Source organism: Grampus griseus, assembly GCF_964374135.1.
Source record: "Grampus griseus genome assembly, chromosome: 3".
NCBI lineage: Eukaryota > Metazoa > Chordata > Mammalia > Artiodactyla > Delphinidae > Grampus > Grampus griseus.
In genome coordinates this window covers 5,291,312-5,317,009 of record NC_139019.1, presented here as the reverse complement: position 1 = coordinate 5,317,009, position 25,698 = coordinate 5,291,312, and the positions used below count along the sequence as shown (strand labels likewise).

At 46.5% G+C, this 25,698-nt stretch overlaps 1 protein-coding gene across 1 annotated transcript; it reads right to left on the bottom strand.

Annotated features, from left to right (window-relative positions):
• Positions 1–256: 256 nt before the first annotated feature.
• Positions 257–25,657, bottom strand: SRD5A1 (steroid 5 alpha-reductase 1; the record flags this gene model as incomplete). The annotated part of the gene is made up of 5 exons (XM_082650963.1): positions 257–480; positions 7,334–7,484; positions 9,183–9,284; positions 12,535–12,701; positions 25,377–25,657. 5 exons carry the CDS (start codon positions 25,655–25,657, stop codon positions 414–416), a joined length of 768 nt encoding a protein of 255 aa, XP_082507089.1. The 3' UTR covers positions 257–413.
• Between the last annotated feature and the right edge of the window lie 41 nt (positions 25,658–25,698).

The window sequence follows — 25,698 nt, the reverse complement described above, 5'->3', positions numbered from 1 at the left end:
AGGGGGATGAGAGGGACATGAAGACAGAACACACCTCCATAGGGGGAGGGGACAACATCACCTTTGACCTTAAACCCATTGCTGTAGGGAGTTGTGCAAGGGGTAGAGAATGTTTTGGTCCAAAGAGGCAGACAAATGAGAGGAGGGTCAAGCTGCAATTAGAGTTCCAGATCCGTGACCCGGTATGCAGCGTCATACTTCCAGCTGCCATTTCAGTTTGATTAGACTGTTATTAGGTAGCTTACACATTGGCTACTGTTATTAGCTAGTTTACTCATTTACACAATCCTAGAGCAAATCTTGAAAAAGGTGAAGTAGCAGAAACATTACACAGACACACATTCATTTATATCATCCTGAGAGAAACATGATCGAAAAGCTTCAAGTTGAAGGTAACCCCATTGACAACGAACTTAAAACAAAAATGGAATCATAATTTTTCTGAATTTGGGATAGTCTTCAAATTTCTCATGGTACCACCTGAAATAAGACAAAAAAATACATTAAAAATTAATTTTCTCACTGAAACATTTAACAGTTGCTAACAAAACGGACAATATTTCTCATCATAAAGGGATACTGAGCTTTTTAAAAGTAGTAATAAAAATTCTGGCATCTCAAGACACATAGCTTGACTTTGTCTGTATCATGAATGAACATATCAGACGGTACAGCACGATTCACGAAGATGTGACTCATATAATTCACCTTTATATTGGCAGGGAAAACTACAGGCATGTGATAAACACGCAGATCAGGATACCGGGGCGCCATCTTTGCAGATCTTGGGAAGCAGGCTGACTGGGGGAGGGGAGAGGAACCGAGTAGCTGTATCCTGAGTATCTCTTAGTTACCCCAAGAGTTTTCTCCAGTTCCCAGAAGAGAACTACTGCTCCAGACCCAGGGTCTGTGGCAGGGGCACGCAGCTAAATGCCAGGTGACTCTCAAACAAACCTAGGAACACGTGACACGGGTCGTTCATAATTCGGCCCTGCACTCAAACAGGTATTTTCAGTTTTGATATAAATTAAATCAACAAAGGCACACTCATTCGTTGTGGGGTAATAGCCCGTTGGGAAGGGTGGCAGCTAAGTGGGTGGAGTAAAAGATTAAAAATAATTTGACAAAATGGAGAAATAGGCAGAAAAAGCCTTTCCATAAGTACAAAAGAGTGCTAAACAGACTAAAAACAACGATGAAAAATAATTAGCTATTGTAGAGAACAAACGTATGGACACCAAGGGGGGGGGGAATGGCGGGGTCGTGGGGGTGGGATGAATTGGGAGGTTGGGATCGACATATACACACTAATATGTATAAAATGGATAACTAATAAGAACCTGCTGTATAAATAAATAAATAAAATTAAATTAAAAAAAAAATTAGCTAATTTGTTAAGACGGCAGAAACGTATGAAAACAACAACCTGAAAGTGAGTCAACAAAATCCTGTCGATTTTAGATCAACTAAACACTGTCATCCACAACTACAGAATTACAACATAGCAGATGCCATGGTGCTCTCATGTGCTGTTCTGTATTCCCCAAAAGACACAGGATGAGAAACACCCACAGAAGCTGGTCACTGGGCCTCAGATCAAGCAGCACCTCCCCTGACATGAGGCCACAGTAACAACGGACTTTTCCAGATCAGTGATGTGTGTGGAGACAAGCAGGGCTACGGGCAGCAGAGGTGCCAAGAATGTGTACAGTCCACATATTTACTCATGTCAGCCTGTGCTATGGTCTGAATGTGACCCCCGCAAAAGTCATGTGAAGGACCTAACGCCCGAGGCAATGATAGTATTAGGAGGTGAGGCCTTTGGGAGGCGAAGAGGTCATGAAGGTGGAGCCTCAAGGATGGAATTAGTGCCTTGATTAAAGAGGCCCCCCGGCTCTTTCTGTCCTTGAGGTTACAGCGAGAAAGCAACCCAGAAGAGGGCCTTTCCCAGAACTGCCTGTACTGGCACCCATATCTCCAATTTCCAACCTCCAGAACGCTGAGAAATAATCGTTTGTTGTTTTGTTTTTTTCTTTTTTCCACGCGGGCCTCTCACTGTTGTGGCCTCTCCCGTTGTGGAGCACAGGCTCCGGACGCACAGGCTCAGCGGCCATGGCTCACGGGCCCAGCCGCTCCGCGGCATGTGGGATCTTCCTGGACCGGGGCACGAACCCGCGTCCCCTGCATTGGCAGGCGGACTCTCAAGCACTGCGCCACCAGGGAAGCCCTCGTTTGTTGTTTATAAGGCCCTGGGTTATGGCATGTTTGTGACAGCAGCCTGAACAGACTAAGACAGCCCGCTCGGGATCCAGGACACAGACCCGGCAGCCAGTTCCGAAGAGCCTCCCATGGGGCAGCAGTGTGGACAGCATGCTAGGAGAGCAGGAGGCAAGCCCCTGTCCTGAAACTGCCCGGGGACCTGGGACACCGGCCTCAGATGGGCAAGAGTGAAGGCGGTGGCCCAAAGACAGCAAGAACAGGACAGGCGCTCCCGCCCACGCCCTCGGGACGGCTCCAGGCGCTGTGCAGCCACCCAGGAAACTTCTCATTTGTTTGAACACTGAGACCACAAACCCACCTCAAGAAAACATACTTTAAAGGACTTCCCCGGTGGTCCAGTGGTTAGGACTCTGTGCTTCCACTGCAGGGGGCATGGGTTTGATCCCTGGTCAGGGAACTAATAAGATCCCACATGCCACGCAGCCAAAAAGAAAAAAGTACTTTAAGTATATGCGTATGTATAGATAATTTTAAAAGGACAAGCGGCATATTTCTATTACTTTTCTCATTCATTTTGCTACCCTTAGAACCAAAGTTTATGTGACACTGACCAGGGCTGGATACCAATTTTTTGTCTTGATTTTATTACTGTGGAGACTGAACTAACATCTCATTGCCTTTCTGTTGAATGCAAAATAATCCCTAACCGTTTGTGCGTTTCGGGCTCAGAAACAGCTTTGTGTTTGTGAACACAGGGACAGGCCACTGACAGCTGAGTAAACACTTTCCGAGCATTCACAAATCACGGTTATGCACCCACGTCTCATGAAACAGGCTGTGACAAGATGGCAGCATGTAATATTCACATGGGTCTTTAAAAAAAAAAAATAATTGTGTCATCAACGAGTGTCTTGAAGACTCATTGTGTTCATTTTTAAAAATGACATTAAAGTTAACAGATAAGCATGAAACAGAGTCTGCCCTCAAAGACTGTGCTTGAGGCCGGCCCCAACCTCCAGTGCCCGGGTGTGAATGAGCACACGTCTGAGCTCATTCTCACACAGCTGTGAAATCGTGTGCAGCCACACCCTGGCCCCATCCAACAAGCATGGCTGCTGGAGGCTGGCAGGGAAGAAATCGGTGAGAAAACGTGCCCCCCTTAACCATTCCTTGAAATGTGGCCCTCGAACCTGAATATCTGTTAGCTACTCGGAACAGGTGACCCTAAGTTTCTGATCTACAGATCTAATTATCAATATAACAATCATTTATGGATTTAAACACTTCACATCTAGCTGTTACAGAAAGAAGTTCATTGTAATAAAGTATGGCTTTAGGAACATTGTCAGTAAGTCAAATATAGTGCAAGGACTAGTCCCAGGGATTGTTTCCTTTGGAAGCAATTTATCTGATGGTTTCATTAGTTGGGTTGACTGGATTTAAAAAAAAAAAAAAAAAACAAAGATAGCCTTAATTTTGTCCTCAGCTTGTAAATCTAACATTTCTGAACATACTTCCCCTAAACCGAATTAATTGTTCAGCAATTAAAATTGCTTTCACACTGACATCAATTTAAACAGCAAATGAACGAAAAAGAGCCCTTTCAACCCGTGAATCTGCAAAGAACACCTTTGGGTTTTCTTTACAGAGACTTTCATTTGGAAAATAGGATTATTTTCTATTTCTATCTGTGTCACACTGCAGCACTGAGAGGGATTTTCCTGTGCCCTGTTTTCATTTGAGAAAACATCTTTACAACTGACCTAGTGTGCTCTTGTTCAATCTTCCTCTGTTCCACTTTCTTAAAATGTCAGGATTATCTCTTTTGCTTTTATTATTAGAAACCAATCAATATTCACTTTTTAATATCTAATATAACAAATGGACAGGAATAGCATCTCCCCCATGGCCATGAGAAGGTGGTCTTAGGCCCCTGCACTGGGCTGTGTGGGGTAGGTGCTGGTGCTGAGGTGGGGGAGGAGGGGGAGGGGAAGAGGGAGGGGAAGAAGGGGGAGGGAGAGAGGGAAGGGGGAGGGAAGGAGAGAGGAAGGGGAGAAGAAAGGGGGAGGGGGAGGGAAGGGGGAGGGGAGGAAAGGGGAAAGGGAGAAGAAGGGGAAGGGGAGGGAAGGAGAGGGGGAGGGGAGAAGGGAGGGGGAGGGGAGGGAAGGGGAGGGAAGAAAAGGGGAAGGGGAGAAGAAAGGGGGAGGGGGAGGGAAGGGGGAGGGGAGGAAAGGTGAAGGGGAGAAGAAAGGGGGAGGGGGAGGGGAGGAAAGGGGAAGGGGAGAAGAAAGGGGGAGGGGGAGGGAAGGAGGGGGGAGGGGAGAAGGGAGGGGGAGGGGAGGGAAGTGGGAGGGAAGGAAAGGGGAAGGGGAGAAGAAAGGGGGAGGGGGAGGGAAGGAGAGGGGAGGGGAGAAGGGAGGGGGAGGGAGATGGGGACACAAAGGGGAGGGGGAGGGGAAGGAAGAGGAGAAGGAGAGGAAGGTGGAGGAGGGGGAGGGGAAGGGATGCGGGGTGGGGGTGGGGAAGATAGTTTGCAGTTGTTGTCACTGCTGTTACATGAACCTAGTTTTGCTTTATTCATTTTCTAGGACGTTGTTAGATACTTTTATTCTAAAGTGATAATAACATATTATTTCAGCCAGGCCTGCTGAGAGTATGAATCTTTCTGGTTCTGAGAAAAGTGTTTCATAGGCATGAGATCTGGGGAAATCATCTAGCAGAGGAGAAAACTGAGGACCTCAGGCTCAATGCCTTTGCTTACAGCCCCATGGACTGTAAATCCTGGAAGGGCTGGTGTGCTGGTTTCTCAGGGCTGCTATAACGAAGAGCCACAAACCCGGGGCTTGAAACAACGGCATTTATGCCGGGCGGCCAGAAGCCTGCAGTCCGGGTGTGGTAGGGCCACTGCTGTCTCCCAGGCTCCAAGGGAGGGTCTTTCTGAAACAGGAGCGAAAGAGGCAGGGCACAACCTTTGAAAGAATGACACAGCCCGAGGACGTGACATAAACGGATTAGAACCAAATGGGTCCAAGATGGCGGACAAGTCGACTTTTTCCACTAGACCTTGAGCCTCGGTATCAGCAAGCTCACGTTAGCACGCTAAATGACACACCCGCAGGCGCCATGACAGTTCCAGGACAGGCCATAACGATCAAAAAGTGGGCGGTGGCCCAATTCCTGGAAATCCCCGCCCCTTCCTGAAACAACTGGAACACTCCTCCCCCTCATTAGCCTATGAAATTACCCGCTCCCATACCCTGGTGCCTCTGTCACCTTCTGAGATGGCCCACACTCTGTCTGTGGAGTGTGTTTCTCTCTACATAAATCCACTTCTTACCCATCACTTTGTCTCTCACTGAATTCTTTCTGCCATGAGACATCAAGAATCTGAGCTTCATTTAAGTCCTGAAACCTGGTGTGTGATCTCAGTTGGAAGACTGTGGGTTTTGGCCGTGTTCGAGTCCCGGCCGGCGTGGGTTTAAGTCCCAGTCTGAGGTGTACGGTTTCACTTCCAGCCTTTCCCAGCTTCCGGCAGCCTCTGGGGTTCCTCGGTTTGTGGCTGCATCACTGCCACACTCTTGGCCCTCAGCTTCCCTCTGTGTCTGTCTGCACGCAGCCGTCGCTTCTTTTGCGTGCATGTCTGTGTCCAAGCGTCTCCTCTTCGTAAGGACACCAGTCCTACTGGACTAGGGCCTGACTCCAGGGTGACCTCATCTGAACTAAGCCCGTCTACACGGACTCTGTTCCTGGGGTTAGGACTCAATCCAACCCTAGACGGCGAATCATTCCTGAACGTTTGTGTGTCTGAGCCACTTCTGACGCTGTAACCCCTTTCCTGAGCCCTCGCTGGTATGGGCTTCCTTCCCACCCCTGTCTTCACAGCAGCTCCGGGATACACACGGGACCTGGCTTTGTGGCCCTGCTCCCCTCACTGGCAGGAGGGAAGCTCAACAACTCACCAGCGCAGGGGGTACTTCAAAGAACAGAGGTGCTGCTCTCAGGATCTCAATAACTCTCACGCTTTTGCTGTAATGTCTTCAACTATTAGCTAAACAGATATTTTTAGCTCTTCCTTACTACCTCCGATAATAATCCTCTGTGTCTTCAAATACATGGTGAGCCTGGGAAATAAACCCAGGACTTCTGACTCTAAGAAGTCTGTGTTTCCCACTGCACCGAGATATCATCTATTCTTCTGCTGGCCTTCCAGCTCTGTCCTGTTCCCCAAAGAGATGGCAAAGTCCGTGAAGCAGGACAATGATATACATTTTTGCATGCCTCTGTGTCAGCAGCCCGGGAGGTCAGGATGGAATGTTTCCGAGTGCACGAAGCCAGGGAAGCAGAGCAGCGTCCCCTCGAGCTCAGAGGACACGAGCAGTCCATGTGGGCACTGGGGAACGAGCCGCGCCAAACTTCCAGCATTGCTGCGGCATCAGGGGACTGTCCCGGTGCTCAGATGGTCTGCGAGCTCTCCAGTCTCAGCGAGACGTGACTTCCACCCTGTCTGAGCCTGAGCCTCAGTTTCCCCACCTGTTAGATGGGGAAGATGCCCTCCAAGCTCACTTCAGCTTTAACATACTTTGTTTTCTATACTGTTGGTCAAATGGATCACAGACCCTTTTGGGGATCTGATAAAGGCCTCACACTCTGGAAAACAATGTGACCTCGAGGTGTGGTATCCCAGGAGTCCATCAGGGACCCTGCACAGTGGGATGCCCTTGTGGGAAGGGGCTCTGCCAGGGCCAGACACTGATGCTTCCAACTGCAGCCGCCCGAGGGCCTGCTGCCCGGTCAGTGTCCCCTGTTATCATTGGCGAGTCCACATCAGACCCTGAATCCCCCTGCCTGACATTCAACTTGACCACCGAGTCCAGCAGCAGACATTCAAAGAGGCTCAGAGCAGGGTGGAGCAAATGATGTGGCTGACGCGTACCTGACGATTACAGCTGGGCTATACTTCAGACATTTGCGTGGTTCCATGCTCGTTTAGCTAAAGCCTGGTTTAAACTGGGATTTGGCAAATTGATACGAACATTTCAAAAATCTAACCTGCAAATTGCTCTACCAAGGTCGGAGGACAAATTAGAAATGCTAAAAGCATTTTCAAACGTACTGGTGATGCTGCTGAGCCCTGGTGAGCAGGACACAGAAGGTGAACACAGCAAAAGCCCAGCCTTGGATGGACCAGCTGGCGAGGGCGAAGCCACACCACTCGACGACCTCTCCGAAGTAGTTGGCCGCAGTGATGTATTCAAACAAGCCCCCTAGAAGAAAACAGAGACCCAGCAGTGCGTTTACTATGAAACAGTGCCTAATGAAATCCTGACTTAAGAGATACCAGTGGATACGTCCTCGGAGAACACACAAATCAACTCTGGGGAAATACAACCTTTACAGAATTTTCATCAATGAGACACATCTAACATGACCGGTTTTACTATTTCATATCACAACTTCTGGTAGGAAGTACATGCCTGTATCAATACCTATCTGTTTGTCTGACTATAAAATGCTACGGTTTTAACACACTTCAATATATCACCTCCCTGGTTAATGAATCACACTGATCAAACTTAAACAAGGATGGGGAACACAGACTAACAGTAATGAACCAACTTGATAAAATGGACCTAAGGGACCCCTACACAAAGAGCTGGAGAAAATACAGATTTTCAAGGACAGACTCATTCATTCACTCCTCACATCTTCACAGATGCATCAAGTCTACATGACAGGCCAGACCTTTCTCGAAGCACGTGGGGTGCTGTGTGGACCAGACCCCTCCCCCAACATCTGGGCCATTACACCCCAGGGAGGGGGGGGCACCCAAGGGGCAGAGCAGGGCACGGGGGCCTGGAAGTCATCGGGCCGGAGAGCAGAGCTGCACACTCCAAGGGGAACCCCAGGGCCACAGTTTAAGTCATTTGAGCTGTACAGGGTTTTTTGGTCATTTGTTCTGCTGTTGTTCCTGTATGGTTTCCAGGAAGATAGGCTGAAGGATTCCAAACTAAGTGCTGCTGTGTGCTTCTCACGTTCACTCTAGTTGTAGTCTTACCTACTGATATTTAAAGAAAATTTTCAGAAGCTCTGTTGGTTTCCAGCTTGTATCTATGTTGTCCTTTTAAGAGTATATTGCTCCTTTGCTCATAATTTCAATCCCTTTTTTATTTTTTATATATTTAAGTATTCACTTTACAACTTGTGTCTATGAACTCTAAGATCTGAGCTCGCTCACGTTCATGAAGCTCTTGTTCACGGTGCCCTTTTCCTCATGGGCTCTGCAACTTTTGACTGCGGCCCTTATTCTGTGGCGTGTGGTCTGCTGGGCTCTCGGAGGCCTGAGTTGAAGGCAGGTTCCCTGGGGATCTGGGCTTGCGTTGGCCACAGGCATGAGCGCACCGCCCCCAGGAATACATGGATCCTAATTCACAGCTGGACGTTTTTCAGACCAGGCGAGTGGCACGAATTTGGGCCACAAAACCAGCATGAGGGTCAGCTAGTGGTTAAAACAAGCTGCACTCTGGACTCTAGCACTCACTTAGATTTTGCCCTCTGATGATTACTTGCTTTCTTGATACCACACTGACGCATTTAAATTTTTCACCCAACATTTTAAATTGTTTTCGGAGGGAGGGTCAATCGAGCTATCGATTCTATTCTGTGGCTAGAAATGAAGTATCCGACACCCCTTGTAGACCACAAATTCCTACTAATCTCTCTTTCCAAACACAGATATAACTAGAGCTTCCTTTTTGCTTAATAAGTGTCCAGTTAGTCAGAATTGCTTCTTCATCATTTTAACAAAACAGTCATCAGTCACTGTTACGAACAATAATGGTGACTCACACTGAAAACCTGCAGCTAAAACATACTGCACTTTAGTTACGAGATCTGGCAAAACTAAAGCAGCAAAGCATCATTCAGTAAGATTTTAGAATAAATTCCCCATCTTCGGTACATACCCCTTGGTATTTTATATCCAGTCTCCCCTGGTTTCCTGAGGTTCCTCAGGACATGGTCTGAATGGATGTTTATCAGCAGACCTAACAACCACAAGACAAAACCTAAAGAAAATGAGATATAAAGAAAATAAAATATTCAAGAGTATTACGGTTAATAAACTACACAGTTTACAAACCCAAGCCTGAATGAAGGGTATTATTGGTATAACACATTAGCCATGACGGATGGCGAAAGTCATTGTGTATAATAAATACTGTCCTTTATTTAGGAAGATGACTTAGAAGCACTGCTCTAGGCCTGCTAGATAGGGCTTTGCTTTTCTAATAATACTATTAAATTATCTAAACTATTTAAGATAGCTTGACCGGATGGCCACAATCTATGTTTGTAGGATGACTGGTATGATCAGAAATTTGACTTATGACTAAGGCACAAGGCTCTTTTCTAGGAAGAGGTATTACCATTTTCAGTGGGTCAGCCCACAACGTTTATTTGTCCTCTCAAACACTGTCTGAAGCACGATGCCCCCTCTGGCCCCTCTGTTTCGCAGAAGAGGAGACGGGAAATCCCAGCACGTGCCTTACCATGACTGGTTGCATTCAGGCCCCTTGAGGGGCGGTGCGGAGGAGCTAACCTCTGGTCCTCTTCTCTTCTTTCTCCATAACCTCATTTGAACAATTTAACGCACATCCACGGCCTCCCCCACCCGACTTCCTGCTTATTCATCAGTCGGTGTTCCTGGGTCTGTTCGTCCACCTCATCTCCCCCAACTAAATCTTCAACTGCCAGCCGCCCAGCTCTGCGTAGATATTCCACAGCATCTGAACATTTTCTCTCCAGTTCTCCAAAGCCTTCAGAGGTTTCTCATCACTTAAAGGAGACTTATCAGTATCATACCAATTAATTCCAACAAGAAAAGGCAAGATGTCAAAATAGTGCTTGATAAAAGGAATAACTTGATTTCATAAAAAGAGTTAATTTGATTATTCTGAGATACTTAAAACAATGTGAAAGGTAGATGGTGCTTAATGGTGGCATTCAATTCAATTTCAAGGGAACGTACACTTGGAGTAACATTATTAGTTACCCCCGTGGCATTAAATAGTTTTCCACAGTTAGAACAGGGACATGTGAATCATGTTCAGGTCTACAGTAAGACCTGCAAGATTTCTTCCTATTGATTTCACTAGACAGCTTCCTTTCTAAACAGTTTGTACCAAATTGTCTCATACGTTTTGTAAGTCACTTATTGGATCCATCAATTTATGGCTGACTTGCTACCTTGTTTGAATTTCAGTATGTCCCTTCTAGGTGATTTGGCCCCCAATGTGATGCTCCAGAAAGCATCACGTTCTCAAAATTCCATGCTTCCTTTATTTGTCTTCTAAGAGACAAGCTCCCTCTATTGCCTAGATTCGTAGGAAAACTAATATCTGTGCTTATCTGAACTAAACATTTAATTCCATGGTTAAGGATCTTAAAATCTCTGTATAAATTCTTTTAGCTTAACCACTCTTACTTCTCTGGGAAACTTTTTGTTAGGATTCTATTACTATTGATACTTGCTTAACCTTTTCATAATAACTATTGTAAGTATAATTAATTATGTGATTTCCAAAATTATTCATGTAATTACAAAATCTATAAACTTTATGAAATGAATATGAAAAAAGTAACCCAGTTTGTTTCTCAGTTGGCATATTTCCTCATTTTCAATTACTTCTGTTCAATCATAGAGAAGTCAAGAAGTCTGTATACAATTTATTGATGTCTTAAATTTTAGACCAATTTCAAAGGCACCTGCAGGTAACATGGTCTATCTATAGAGCTCCTTTAAATGACACTGAAATTCACAGACCAAAGAATTCTTTTGTTTTGTTGTTCATCAAAAGTTCAAACAATTCATCATAAACACGATTCCCATGAGAATCTCAAATAAACATTTAAAACCTTTACCTTTTAGTTTAAAAAACAATCCCCTTTCTCTGTCCCTCATTGCCTTTTGTGGGCCAGTGTGATGAGCTGGTTTAAACCACCACTCTGCTATTACTCGATTTAGATCTGGGGCCAGCTGCTTAACCATATGACCTTTCTTTCTCCTGTGAAAAGGACCTAACTTTTGCCCTTTTCTGAACCTCGGACAGGCAGAAGCATGGGTACAGCTCCTGGCAGATGGCCAAGCCTGTTCTGTCTCCTTCTGAGAGTTGGGGCAGAAGAAAATCAGACAGTCAGGGAGCAGATAAATCAAGATGATATTTGGGGGCAGGGTGCAAACGAAACAATTTAGTCTGGTGTTTCATGGAGGCACAGACTTGTGGAGCTAGAAAAGGCTCTTGAAAATTTTCGCATTCGTCCCCCCTCTGATAGATGAGGAAGCAGATCCCTTGTTGTCACAGTTCTCAGGTTCGATGAGGACTCTGCCCTGGGAGCAAAATTTTAATTCACAGAAAAAAATATGACCGAGAAATGTGAAACTGCTTTGTCAACAACAAAGTACTACTCAAATGTTCGTTTTCTCTATTATGACAAATTCATACACATGGAGAAAAAGCCAGATGAAACGTAAGATCACTTTATGTACTTTAGGGTGAAGGGCTCTGGGGCAGTTTGAGAATTTGATGGACCAACTGCAGATTCTTAGCATGCTACCTTGGGGGTAAGCTATACCTGAATGTGCTAGAATGTCTAAATGTTAGGAGGGTAAACATATAGAAGAAACTTCCTTACAAACAAGAGCTCCCAAATAACGTAGTTTTAACATCCTTGCAAATATTTTTGATGGCTAATGTTCTATCATCATTTTTGTTCAGAACTTGTAAGGTTATACTTAGAACTTGAAAATGTACATTACATTCATTGATAAAAATTTAAAAAAAATTCAAAAACCTCACAAACCTCAAAGTTTAAAGTCAGTATAACCATAAAAGTCTAATTATCTTGTTGGAAGATGACCCAGTCTGACTTTCTCTTGCTTTCCGGAAGAAAGCGTAGGAGGTTTAACCCTGTCTTAGATTACACAGTCAACTAGTGCCCAAATGAACTCACTCTCCGTCCACTGCTCACTCTGCTGGAACCGGTTGCTATTTTTAGGCTCACCTTAAGAACAGGTATTTGTGCTTTCAGTGCTTGAGTGGGCAAGGGTGACGGGCACCTGCGTCATCTCCTGCTACTGATGCGGCGCTGGGACAGCCTGACCCTCCCTCCCGCCAGTGCTTGGCCCCCTACTAGGTCATGGACCTACGCAGACTCTCTGTTCTCTCAAGAAGTGTGCGCTTTCTCACTGGACACTACTGGAAGGTGAGCACCAAAGTTATGATTAGGAGGATGGAGGGCATCACTAAGGACACTCACCTGTTAGAAATCGGGGGTCAGTGAGCCAGTTGTCAGCATACACCGCATACTGGCTCAAGTACCTGCTCTGCAAGTAGCCATTATAGGTGCAGAACGTGAATGCCAGGATAAAGGTGTACAATGGCATGGGCTTTCCTCCTCGGATCAGAAATGGGAAAATCAAGGCCCTTCGGAAAAAAGAAACATATATATATATATATATATATATATATATTTTTTTTTTTTTTTTTAAGAAAAGCAACAACGATAAAGAATCTAATTTCTGCAATTCTACTTTAAGTGTCTTGGGTTTTTAATCCTGCTTTTTGTACAAAAGTCATTCTTAGTAATACTTGCCCAGAGTACCACATCTGTTAAAAGCAGCATTTCTAGTTAAAGAATTAACCGTGTTTCAATAATGGACACCACCGTGCACAAACTCAGGATTCCAACTGTACAGAATGCGAAACAGACACACTGAATGAGAGAGACTGAAGGCTTCAAGAGACTCTCAAAATTCCCACCATCCTAAAACCAGTAACTCGTTCTAGTCTGAGCACTACGCGTTGGGGACCACGATCACGTTGTCCATCACCATCACAGTGGCTCTCATTCCCTGAGTGTCCATCACAGCAAGGCCTCCCAGCTACCTGCACAGGAGATCGCGTTACGCACATCTGACAGAGGACAAGATTAAGACTCAGAGCGGTTAAGTGATCTGCTCAAGGCCACAGGGCTAGAGAGTGGCTGAGTTTCCGTGTAAACCTGGGCAATTTGACATCACGTTCTTCGGTTATATCACGCTGGTGTAGGGGCACGTTACTAAAAATTTAAAGAGGGAAAATACAAGGACAAGAAACGTGAAATGTATGAAGAAAACAGGATGCAAAATTTTATTCTGTGTTTGAATTTGCTCTTTAGAATCAGTGTGTAATACATTTTAAAAAGGGGCATCACTATGTAACCTACAGCACTTAAGAGGATAATAAGAAACTATTTTCAACAGCTTTATGTCAACACATTTGACGTGGATGAAACAGACAAAATTCTTAAAAGACAAAGGTGACCAAAACTGACCCAAGAAGAAAGTGACAACTTGAATCCCTCTGTCGGTGAAAGGAATTGTTGTACACCAGTTCTGTATCCAGATTGTGGCCATGACTACACAACTTAATCCAATCACCAAGACTGATCAAACTATAGACTTAAAATGAGTGAATTTTATTTATGTAAATTATAGCTTAAAACAAGGAACAATGTAAACACTTATTGTTTCCATTTTGGCCATCTACTCTAGAGTAAAAACGTAATTGATTGTTAATAGTAATAGTAATAGCATGAGAATAGTACTATAATGTTGGCTATACATCCTCAAGGGATTCTCTCCCCAACAGTCTCACTCAGCATCTTGGGAGAACTTTCACACGAATCACAAGCAGCCTTCAAGGTTCTCATCTTGTTCACGACACGTCCCCCAAAGAAGACCTTATTCAAATTTAGGGCAAAGCATCCCTTTGGTTATGACATCATCAGTGAAGTAGAGATTTACCTGGAAACTATAGTGTTGACCAGCCCCTCAAAAAGAACAGGGAATCTCAACCACTTCTCTCTGCCTCGGGAAAACATGGTTCCTATCTGGCAGACAGTTGGTACAGTGGGCTGGCACTGGGGATGCAGGTTAACTGCGAACACTCACACTGCAAGATCAGGACTTGGTCTTGATTGGGGGTAAGTGTGCGTGTCTTGGACCTGCCTTAAAAACAGGCAGGGATTCTGACATGTTGTGATTGGGCACTGTTGTCAAGGTGCCTTTCTGCCTCTCCCTGTTTCTCAGCCAGGGTAGGGGCCCTTGTGTGAGACCCAGAGAAAACGGTAGATGGCAGAATACAAAATGGCTCTCACCCTGTCCCTGAGTGCCCAGACTTCAGAAGTACCAGGAGTGAGCAGCCTCATTTCCACAGTCAGCGTAGGGGATTCTCTAGCCGTGAGAAAGTAGAAAGGGGACAGTATGGTGAGAAAGTTAGGAAAAATCTCCTTGGGGAGTTATGGTCTCAAGGAAATTTCCAGGAGGCAAATTGCAGGGCTGAACTGAGAAAGTGTTAGAATTCCAAGTTTGGAGAAACACGGAAAAAAAAGAAGAGAGAGCAGGATATAAGACTTGTGGTAGACGCAGGGGTTGGACTTGGTTTAGAAAGATGCCTGTTAAAATGTAGAATGCTCCGTTCCTGAAAGACTGGGACTGTTGACCTGAATGGAACATGCCGAGTTCAACACAGGCTAATAGAAACGCAGGGTCAGAGAGTGGAGGGAAAAACAGTAAGCTTGGAATAGGAAAAACAGGTACTAAAAAATGGTGGGAGGCAAACTTCTAGGCTAGATGTCACAAATTTCTAGATTATAGATGTATAAAGTGTTGTAGAAGCAACTCTGAGGAAACATTCTGCAAAGGTGGTAGACGTTTCTGTACAGCAAACTTTTGATGGACTTCTCCCAATCCGGTTTCAAGTTCAGGGCTGAATTCTGAACTGGCAAACATTGGCTGGCACACTGTAAAGGTGAAACCCAAACCTCTCTTTTGTTTTGCCTTCACAAATGTTCCTCATCTGTCACTAATGTTCTATGCCTGTGATATCAAAACGTGAGTCTGGATCAGGTGTCAGCAAACACAGCCCCTGGGACAAATCCTGTCCACCACCACTGTGTTTTACAGTCTGTGAGCTAAGAATGCTTTTTACATTTTTAAATATTGGGGATAGGGGAATCAAAAGAATATTTCATGACGTGTGAAAATTATATGAAATTCAAATCTCAGTGTCCATAAATGAAGCAGTACTGGAACGTGAGCATGGTCCTCTGTTTACACGTTGTCTGCGCAGAGTTCAGTAGCTGTGGCAGAAACTGTACATGACCATCTTATCGCTTTGCACTGCTGCTTGGTGTGCTCGCTGCCCATCACCGTGATGCAGTGACCTGAGTACCAAGCACAGCACTGGGCTGTGTGTGACCAGTGCATACCCATCCTGTCAGAACAAGAAAAGTTGACGGCCTCTTCGTGCTTTGAAGGTACAGTGGAGTGTGGGCTATTTTGTTACTGCATCAGAGGGCAAAGCATTCTTTGGGATGCAATGCCACTATAGCTGTGCCAGGAGAATATAACAGAGGTCCCCACTACCAGGCTGAGCCGTCATCACAATGTCCCCAACTCCCAGGAAAGCAACGATCAAAAAAATCAGAGAGTTTAAAACAGCACCCCATGACAGAATTTCTTTACAAAAGAAATGAAAATGAGGCTACGGACCCCCAGGAAGCTACCAAGCAGTTCATTTTGTTAGCCAAACAAGGAAAACCATATGCCAATGGTGAGGCAATTAATTGCAGCAGCCAAAGAAACATGTCCAGGGAATATAAACTTGTACATTATTATTAGTCTTTTGGGGAGAACAGCACTTGAGGAGTTAGGATACCAGGAGTGACGTCTATAGTTAAAAAGCGAGGCAGGGGGCTTCCCTGGTGGCACAGTGGTTGAGAGTCCGCCTGCCGATGCAGGGGACACAGGTTCGTGCCCCGGTCCGGGAAGATCCCACATGCCGCGGAGCGGCTGGGCCCGTGAGCCATGTCCGCTGAGCCTGCGCGTCTGGAGCCTGTGCTCCGCAACGGGAGAGGCTGCAACAATGAGAGGCCCGCGTACCGAAAAAAAAAAAAGCGAGGCAGAAGATGCAGCATGTGAGCATCCTTGGCTCTTGGTGTGTCCACGGAACTGGATGCTATCGCTCAGCAGTTCATTCTAGGGTTCAGTGCCGAGGCTGGAGCGACTGCAGGCTCAGGCTCTCTAAACAGTCTGCGTGGAACAGCTAAAGGTGAGGATACTTCCAAAGAGGTTGAGGAAACACTAGTTCAGTACAGCCTAAAGGGGAATCAGCTAGGATGTTATTACTCATGGTGGTAAAAATGTGTGGGACAGACACACAGATAAATTACAAATTTACAAAGCTTGTGAAAATGTAAGGTGTTTAAAGCTATCTCCTATACCATCAGGCACTCGGCAAAACAAACAAAATCTATTGTGTGTGACTGAATCAACAGTGTCAACAGTGCATGTGACATTCCCTCCATGGACCTGACCACTATTTAGAGCTCAAGACAAATTTTCTCATTGAGAAAAATTGCTCTCAACCACTACTATTGAGTTTTTTTTTTAATTAATTAATTTATTTTTGGCTGCGTTGGGTCTTTGTTGCTGCGCGTGGGCTTCTCCTTGCGGTGGCTTCTCTTATTGTGGAGCACGGGCTCTAGGCGTGTGGGCTTCAGTAGTTGTGGCTCGCGGGCTCTACAGTGCAGGCTCAGTAGTTGTGGCGCAGGGGCTTAGCTGCTCCGTGGCACATAGGATCCTCCCGGACCAGGGCTCGAACCCATGTCCCCTGCATTGGCAGGCAGACTCTTAACCACTGTGCCACGGGGGAAGCCCACTATTACTGAGTTTTAAAGGGTTTGGAAATTAGCTTTTGCTGCAGGTTCAATTCACCTTCTTAGTGAATCCACCTAAAACTGTAGGACAAAAATCACTCAGGTGCAAAATTTACACTGTGTTAGTTATTTCAATGACAACTGACACTGTTTGAATCACAAGTCATGTCAGACTGCTCTATATATTCATACTTTCCGTGCTGTTAAAATTAAAAGCAGCAGCAAGATCTACTTTCTCACATCAATGTGCAGTGGACAATTTCTAAGCCCAGACTAGTTCTAGCAGTGCTTCTCGAACTTTGGTTTCCATACTTCAAAATCCACTTAGCTGTGTAATCGAGGAGCTGCCACCTGATATTCAATCGCAAGATATTAATCTACAATGTCATGACCCACTAAAAGGCAGATATCAAGAGAGAAGAATGCAATAGAATTTCATGGGACTTCCTTGGTGACTCAGTGGTTAAGAATCCGCCTGCCAATGCAGGGGACACGGGTTCGAGCCCTGGTCCGGGAAGATCCCACATGCCATGGAGCAACTAAGCCCGTGCGCCACAACTACTGAGCCTGCGCTCTAGAGCCTGCGAGCCACAACTACTGAGCCTGCGTGCCACAACTACTGAAGCCCACATGCCTAGAGCCTGTGCTCCACAACAAGAGAAGCCACCGCAATGAGAAGCCCGTGCACCGCAATGAAGAGTAGCCCCCACTCGCCGCAACTAGAGAAAGCCCGCGCGCAGCAACGAAGACCCAACGCAGCCATAAATAAATAAATACATTTATAGAATAAAGTTTAAAAAAATTTCACAAAAGGGTTTCAAGCCAGGGTTGTGTTAAATTGCAATCATAAACTTGTGGACTGATACGAATATTTGGCAGGACATACATGCGCGAAAGGACATTTTCAAAGATAAAATGTCATCGCGGTAAGAGGTAGACACAAGAGATTTTCATAAGAAGGTGCCCTAACCCTGATGTCCAATTAAGTTACATGTTATTCCCCAACCAAAAAAAGAACCCCATTCTTCTCATTACACCTGTATTACCAAAATTGCACTAAGGTATCATATTTCAAATTTTGTCAATACAACTTTTGTGAAATTTTTTCTCTTTTGTTATAAATTCCTACACCATGTACTTTATTTTGTCCTTTGGCCCAGAAAGCTTAACATATGCACTATCTGGCCCTTTCCCAAAAAGTTCACAGCTCTTGGTCTAGATTAAAACAGGAGCTCTAACCTCGAACCATCACTTTGATTTTCTTAGAAAACACTCCTGCCTGTGGCCCCAGCATTTGGACTTCGGGCAGCCGCTGCGTCCCGGGGCTCACTGTGGCTTAGTGGCTGGCAGGGACTGCGCACCTGTGTCCTGTTACCTGACCAGGCAGGAGAGGTGCACTGACTTCTGCTCCTATGCATGCCCTGGGGGGAACTTGGGGAAGACAGTCATAAAGAACCTGGGGAGAGGATTTACCTCTCTGGTCTCACGTGAATGTCAGTAAAGGGGCAAGGACTGGAAACAGGGCCTTATAAAGGTTGACACAGGCCTCTTCCGTTGCTCTCTGCTCTCTGCCCTTGGAGGGGACAGCAGTGGCCCTGATGTCCACAGGCCTGGCCACAAAAACCATCAAAGTCAGAACAAGCTATGCTGAGCAATGCCACCTATGCCTGCAGACCTCTAGGACTGCCTCTGAGGACATGCCGGCCAGGGTCTTCAGGGGCCAGATGTCCAAATGCAACATGCCTTCCAGAGGGGAGTGCTCTGCCCCCTCTTGGCATCTTTTCGATTATTTTTCTCTTTTTGGGTTATTCCCTTTAGCTTTACATCTTTTCCTCGGAAATCCAGGCAGCTGTTGTCAGCAGTGTCTTCCTTTGACTTGGGCCATTTAGGAACCAGAATGGGACCAAGGAGTGGTGGCTTCTGGGCTTGGCTTTCATCTGAGCCTTCATCCAGACTTTGGAGGGGCAAGAGCAGCTCAGGGATTGCCGTGGACCCAGCCGCCTATCAGGGCGAAGGATCCAGGCTCAGACAGTAAGGAAGGCAGGCACACCTGCTGGATGGACACAGCACCAGTCATGCGCCAGGGTCTGGGACCCAGGCCACCTTGGTTACAACAGACACTCGTCTTCAAAAGCTCTTCTCAGACACTGCCTCACCCTCACACTCACCTATGGGAAATGAATACCACCCCTCTTTAAGATAACGGCATTAAGTCAGAGGTTGAAAATTCCTTAAAATAGAAATAATCTTTTGAGAAACTATGAAGCACTTGGACTTAAAAGTATTTTATTTAGGGCTTCCCTGGTGGCGCAGTGGTTGAGAGTCCGCCTGCCGATACAGCGGATACGGGTTCGTGCCCCGGTCCGGGAAGATCCCACATGCCGCGGAGCGGCTGGGCCCGTGAGCCATGTCCGCTGAGCCTGCGCGTCTGGAGCCTGTGCTCCGCAACGGGAGAGGCCACAACAGTGAGAGGCCTGCGTATCACAAATAAATAAATAAATAAATAAATAAATAAAGCCACAAATTCCACTTATTAAAAAAAAAAAGTATGTTATTTAGGTGCTGGGTTATAAAGCCATTTCCTCTTCTGGATACACAGTAGCCAGGTCCCAAGGAGCTAGGAAGGAATTCTTTTTCCTACATCATCAGAAGCAGATATGGGATTGAATTTGATACTTTGTTCTTCATTGTGTTAGTTTCCTTATTTTATTTTCTTTCTGTTCCATGTAAAGAAAGAATATGTACTTTCCATCAAATTGTTTTGTTTTGTTTTGTTTTGTTTTTTTTGCGGTACGCGGGGCCTCTCACTGCCGTGGCCTCTCCCGTTGCGGAGCACAGGCTCCGGACGCGCAGGCTCAGCGGCCATGGCTCACGGGCCCAGCCGCTCCGTGGCACGTGGGATCTTCCCGGACCGGGGCACAAACCCGCGTCCCCTACATCGGCAGGCGGACTCTCAACCACTGCGCCAACAGGGAAGCCCAATCATCAAATTGTTTTTAATTACCCAGGGAAACTTACAAAAGTTTGTGTTTGTAGGACCATCAGGAATGCAGGGAATATTTGACGACTGGATGAACCAAAAGCCCTGAGATGCCGGAAACTCCGCGGGGCTTTGATGCTCAGGGCAGTCTGCCACCTGTTTACTTTTTGGGTGAGTTTCCATGCTTAGAAAGCATAAAGGTGCTTCTCGTAGTGCCTGATAAAAATGTTCCCAATAATTCCTAATCCTATACAACATGCTTTTTTTTTTTTAAATACTGTCAGAACTGTTACTATTTACCCTATTTAATAGATCAGGACCCAGAGGCTCAGAGGAATGCGGTGCCCTGGGTGATGGAGAGAGACAGTAGGCTAGGAAGAGGCAGGCTCCGAGGCAATGACCCAGGTGTGCCATCCAACACATCGCAAGGTGGTGGCGAGAAACAGGACCAAGCAGGGCTGGCTCTGTCTGTTCACTCTGTGGCACATTGGTCTTTAGAAGTCATCCTTAGTAAGTATTTCTACTAGGCCAGTATAATACTTACGTTAAGTGACAAAAGTGGGATATAAGGTTTTATGCGTGTTTATACGTGTTATCTTTACTGCTTAGAAAAAAAAGTGATCAAAAACTTATTAAAGACAGTGAAGGAGATGGGAAAGAGATATGCCAAAATATCGTCAGTGTTATCTCTGGGTGATGGAACTATAGGTGGTTTTTATCTTCTTCCTTCAATTCCTCCACATTTTCTAAGTTTTGTACAGGAGCATGTACCTCAGTTGTAGGTTCTTTTGCATGCAATATGCACACATGTATTTTAAGTCCTGGAACCTAATACATTCAGAACAGACCTGATGAGTGAGAGGGAGAAATTTGATTTCTTGGGCTGAAGACTTGCAATTGCTTATTGGAAAAGGCTCAGAGAGAATCAGGCAAAATTAATAAAGCAAACCAAAAATTTTTCCTTAAATTTTTTCCTGAATTTTAAGGAAACAAGAAAGTATCCTATTAGCACCCACGAAGGAAAATGGATTACAGAAAAGAACAAAGTCCCCAGAGCTAGCCCGCATTTCTACTCTCACTGCAAAGTAGCGCCCAGAGACCCAAGCTTCTCATCCTCCCAAGCAGCTCTCATGTGGTTTCTTGAACCATTCAAGCCAGTAGGGTTAATGCCTACACAAAACCCAAGTTAACTGGCAAATAACCACTGTGCCCATCTGCTGGAAAGACTCAAGTGAAAGCATTCCTTTCAAAGGTCAACATGCCGGCAACCATGTGGAATGACAATTCTCTATGGTTGAAAGTTAAGATTTCAATTTTTGGGCTCCCAGACACAAGCTCCATGACTGCTTAATTTGCATAGTGAAGTATAAGAATTCTCTCTTAAAATGTTTTCCCAATAAACTGCAATAACAACACTGCAGTTTTCTTGCAACGAGAAATAACGCAATCACTCAGCAAATGATTTGACTCTGGAAATGGAAGCAGTTGGACATCATCTCCTAGGACAGCCTATAATGTCGCCCACCCAAGTTTGGGAACACTAAGTAACCAACTTGGTGATCTGGCAGTAATTTAGGTAATGGTAGATTTAACCATTTTTAAATGTTTAAAACTGCGAGTGGCTGTTGATTTTAATATTTGACTGTATTACTTTTTTCCCAACAATTTGACATCGTTGAAACCTACAGCACTTCCTACATTTGGATCAGTGCCCTTTGCTTTTCTTTCCTTCTGTAAAAGACTCTTTCCCTGTAGTGATTAAACTGCAGTAAAGCTACACACCTAAATAAGCACTTTGCTCTTTCAAGGCAAGGTCACAGACACAATTAATACTTTACTTTCTGTCATTCTATACTTTGACATAAAAGTTTTCCTCTTCTCAAATTATTTGAATCCACAAGGCAAGGGCCAAGGATGTGGTGTGCCCTTCACCCTCTCCAGTCCTCTGCTGTGTTTTAATGTGATACATGCTTTATGACACAGTTAAAAGAGAGGCTGGGCCAGGCTCTCCCCAGACCACTAACAGGCCCCAGCTGGAGGAACGATGAACCTGAAGTAGGTGAGGGGCTTTGAGGCCTTGCAGTCAAGGATGACCACAGAATCAAGATCCCACAAGGTCACAGATCTGGTTGAGCAGAGACCTTGGGGTGGGTGTTTCAAAGTCTGCACACTTGGGAGGTGGGTGTTTGGCTCCCTTCCTCTGTGGCCTCAGGGTGACTGGGGCCCCAGCGGTAAATAAACAGCTCAGCGCTCAAGTGGGATTTTGGTTTATAACTACTGTTAGACAGAGGAGCTGTTAAGAAATAATCAGTGACTGACTCACTCACTCACTGCTGAAGGGAAAGGGAAAATCTGTGACACAGGTACCCAGGGTTCGGGTCATATCGAATCCCTGCTTGGCTGGACAGAAAGCAGCAGAACACGAGGTGGGACGGGGTTGAGGCAGCCACACCTGGGCTTCTGACAAAGGCAGAGCAGCTCTGAGTTGACTTGAGAACAGGCAACTGCCCATTTCCGGCATACACTTGCCTCAGGTGAGCAGGCGAGAGGTCGGATACGCTCCACACACACGAAACCAAGGGCGGTGTAAGAAGATGCGGTGGTGCCCTTGGGAACTCAGAAGCCCGTGACCAACAGGAGGTGACCTCAGTGCAGACAGGATGCAAAGGCCACAGGCCGCTGGCGGGACAACCATGTGGTTTGCCATAGATTAAAAAAACCTTCCTACGGGGACTTCCCTGGTGGTCCAGTGGTTAAGACTCCACGCTTCCACTGCAGGGGGCATGGGTGCGATCCCTGGTCAGGGAACTAAGATCCCACATGTCACACAGTGTGGCCAAAAAGTTAAAATAAAAAAAAGTTACTACAAACATCCTTCACCGTCCTTGGGGGAGCTGGTCAGGGCCCTGGTGTGTTCTGTCCCACAGTTGTCCCCTCTTGCCCTCCTAGGCAGGCCTTCCCTCCCATCCCTGGCTCTTGTGCCCCGAAGATCCTGTTGATTCTCCAGAGTCTGTCCTGTATTCATTGACTCAAGAGAACATCTCAACTCTGTACGCCCAACGGCGAGTAGAATGCCAAATATATCAAACAATCCGTAGTCAGTGTGTGCCGAATGAAGAGCTAAAAACACACAGGCGAACACTCCTTCTCACAGACCGTGGGAAGCCTCCTTCTGGCTTCAGTCCTCAAGAGGCTCAAGCTCCCCTAGGCGGGGCCCCGCCTCCCTCCTGGGTCAGCCCACGTCTTAGCACAAGGGCCTCGGCACACGTCTGCCAAGTTCTGGAAGTTGCTGCCCACTCGGTCTCATGTCTCCTAAGCATGTCCCATGGTTTGTGTTTCTCCCGCCACTAGCCTGACTCGGGCTTGGATTCACCTGTCTGCCTTCTCACTGTCTTGTCTGGCCTACAGAGCCCTGACAAATGAGGGGCTGAAGAAACAGCTTCTGGGTCAAGGAGTTCAGTGGTTTGGAACAAGCGCTCAATGTGGTTTGCACTTCCGTTCTCGTCCAAGAGCTCACCGACTTAGGTCAAATGACCGTTTAATAAATTAGTTGCTTGGGTAGAATGGAAGATGTTTATCTTTTCTATTTGGAAAAACTTAAATGCCTCCAAACCACATGGGCTATGTGTATAGTAACATGAACGACTTGGGGAAAAAAAAATAGCCCAGCAGTTTAAAAAACTACACGTGACCCGTCCAATCCTTTGGAGCAGAGTTTTTGAAACCACTGGTCTAGAAACCGAGGAGGGGAGCAGGGTGTTAGTTCCGGCAATCGCTCATCCAACAAGCTTGGATAAAACACCTGAACTCTGGGGCTCTGTGGCCTCATCTGTATGAAAGGATCTATTCCAGTTCTATCTGTAGAAGCGACTTCGGCCCTCCGGGAGGCCACATCCAGTCTCCCACTAGAGTGAGCCCCGATGCAATTACACATGACACCTTACATCAAAAAGCTTCAACTCCAGGCTTTCAGACAAAGCTCTGTAAAGTGCTCCCTTCACATCTTTCCAATGCCTTCAATGTCTTCAGATTTTTTTCTTGGCACTGGAAGCTGGCTGCAGCGTGCACAAATGTCACGCAGAGTGTGTATGCGGATACGCCCATTTGCATGGTGATATCAAGTGGTGTTATTTGTCACCATTGAGCATTCAGATTTCCCAGAACCTCACAAGCATTTTATGGAATTGCCTTTAGTATCTAATATGCATGCCAATCCCACTGGTGGGTAGCTGGTACCATGGCTATGCCAGTTTCATTGATGGGGCAATCTGCTGCAGAGCAGCTTGATAACTTACCTCACCAGTCACCAGTGATGCGGTTGAGATAACACCTAGCAGTCTGACTCGAGAGCTTGCTTTTAGTTGTGACAGAAACAGACAGACACAGGTTCTGGCATATTTATGGAGAAATTATGTAGTCATGAGAATTCTATTGATATGCAAATTGCAGTAATGCTCAATCACATTACAGAACCTCCATGAGTCTGGTAACAACTTTGCTTACTGGAATTCTCTAGGAGTGTCAGAAACAGGGCACCCAGAAAGCCTTGTGGAACGCGGACTCTGCCCACTTCCCGTGCCTGCTTAAAAGCAGGTGGGGACACAGCTGTGCCAGGGGCTCAAGAGAGGCTTAGAGACACCCACACTTCTTTCCCGTCCCACTTTATGAAGCGGGCGTAGTGGGGTGGGACCCACGATCACAGAGGTCAAGTAACCTGCCCACGTTCACAGAGCAGGTGAGCCCAGGTCTCTCACATGCAGGGAACGCCCTTTTTAACTTGGCAGCCTTTTGAAGTCTGAATACACATTTTCAAATTCTGATTTTAAACTTTTGTCCAGCCATTTGGTTTAGCGGTGTAAAAGCCAAAACCTAAGAGCTGGAGAAAGTCCCAACTTATTACTAGACCTGAACAGTTCAGACACAGCCATTGAGCATTCTTCACAAAAACGAAACACTTGGAAGTCAGTGTAAAGACCTCATGTGTGTTTAAGGTTATTTCTTGGAAAGCCACTTCCACAGTCGCGGGGGCCCTTGCATAATGTGGAGGTGAAAGTCTCTGAGCGTGATCCATTCAAGCCCATACAGTCCGTGCATCGTAAAGGGCAAGTCACAAGGAGTTTGAGGAAACCAGGCTCCCAAGTTGCAGGTGCCCATTTGGCTGGAGGAAAAGAGCTCCTCCACCCACAGCAAAGAGCCCAAAGTGGAACTAGAAAAGTAGAAAGAGGATGCTGGGAGAAGAAGCAGAGGCGCAAGGAGAGGGCGCCAGGCCCTGCTGCACAGGTGGAGGGAGCCAGCCTGGGGTGGCAGGGAGGGAACAGGGCACCAGGGGTGGCAGGGAGAGGGCAGGGCACCAGAGGTGGCAGGGAGAAGGGAGCGCACCAGGGGTGGCAGGGAGAGGCACGGGGCCGCCCGCCCTCACCTTTGCGCGTAGTGGACGAGGAACATGGTCAGGAGGATGCAGTTGGGCCAGCGGTTGAGACGCTCGGCGGGCGCGCAGGCGCACGCGAGGAGCGGCACCGCCAGCGAGGGCAGCTCCTGCACCGCCCAAGCGGCCCGCGCCGGCAGCCGAAATGCGGAGCGCGGCGACGCGTAGCGCCCGTAGGGCGAGCCCACCAGCTTCAGCAGCACGTAGCACAGGAAGCCCAGGGCGCACTCCAGGTAGGCGAGTGCGTCCAGCAGGAACCGCTCGGCCAGCTCCATTGTGGGGGACAGCAGGCGTGCTCCATGGCCCGGCAGCCGCG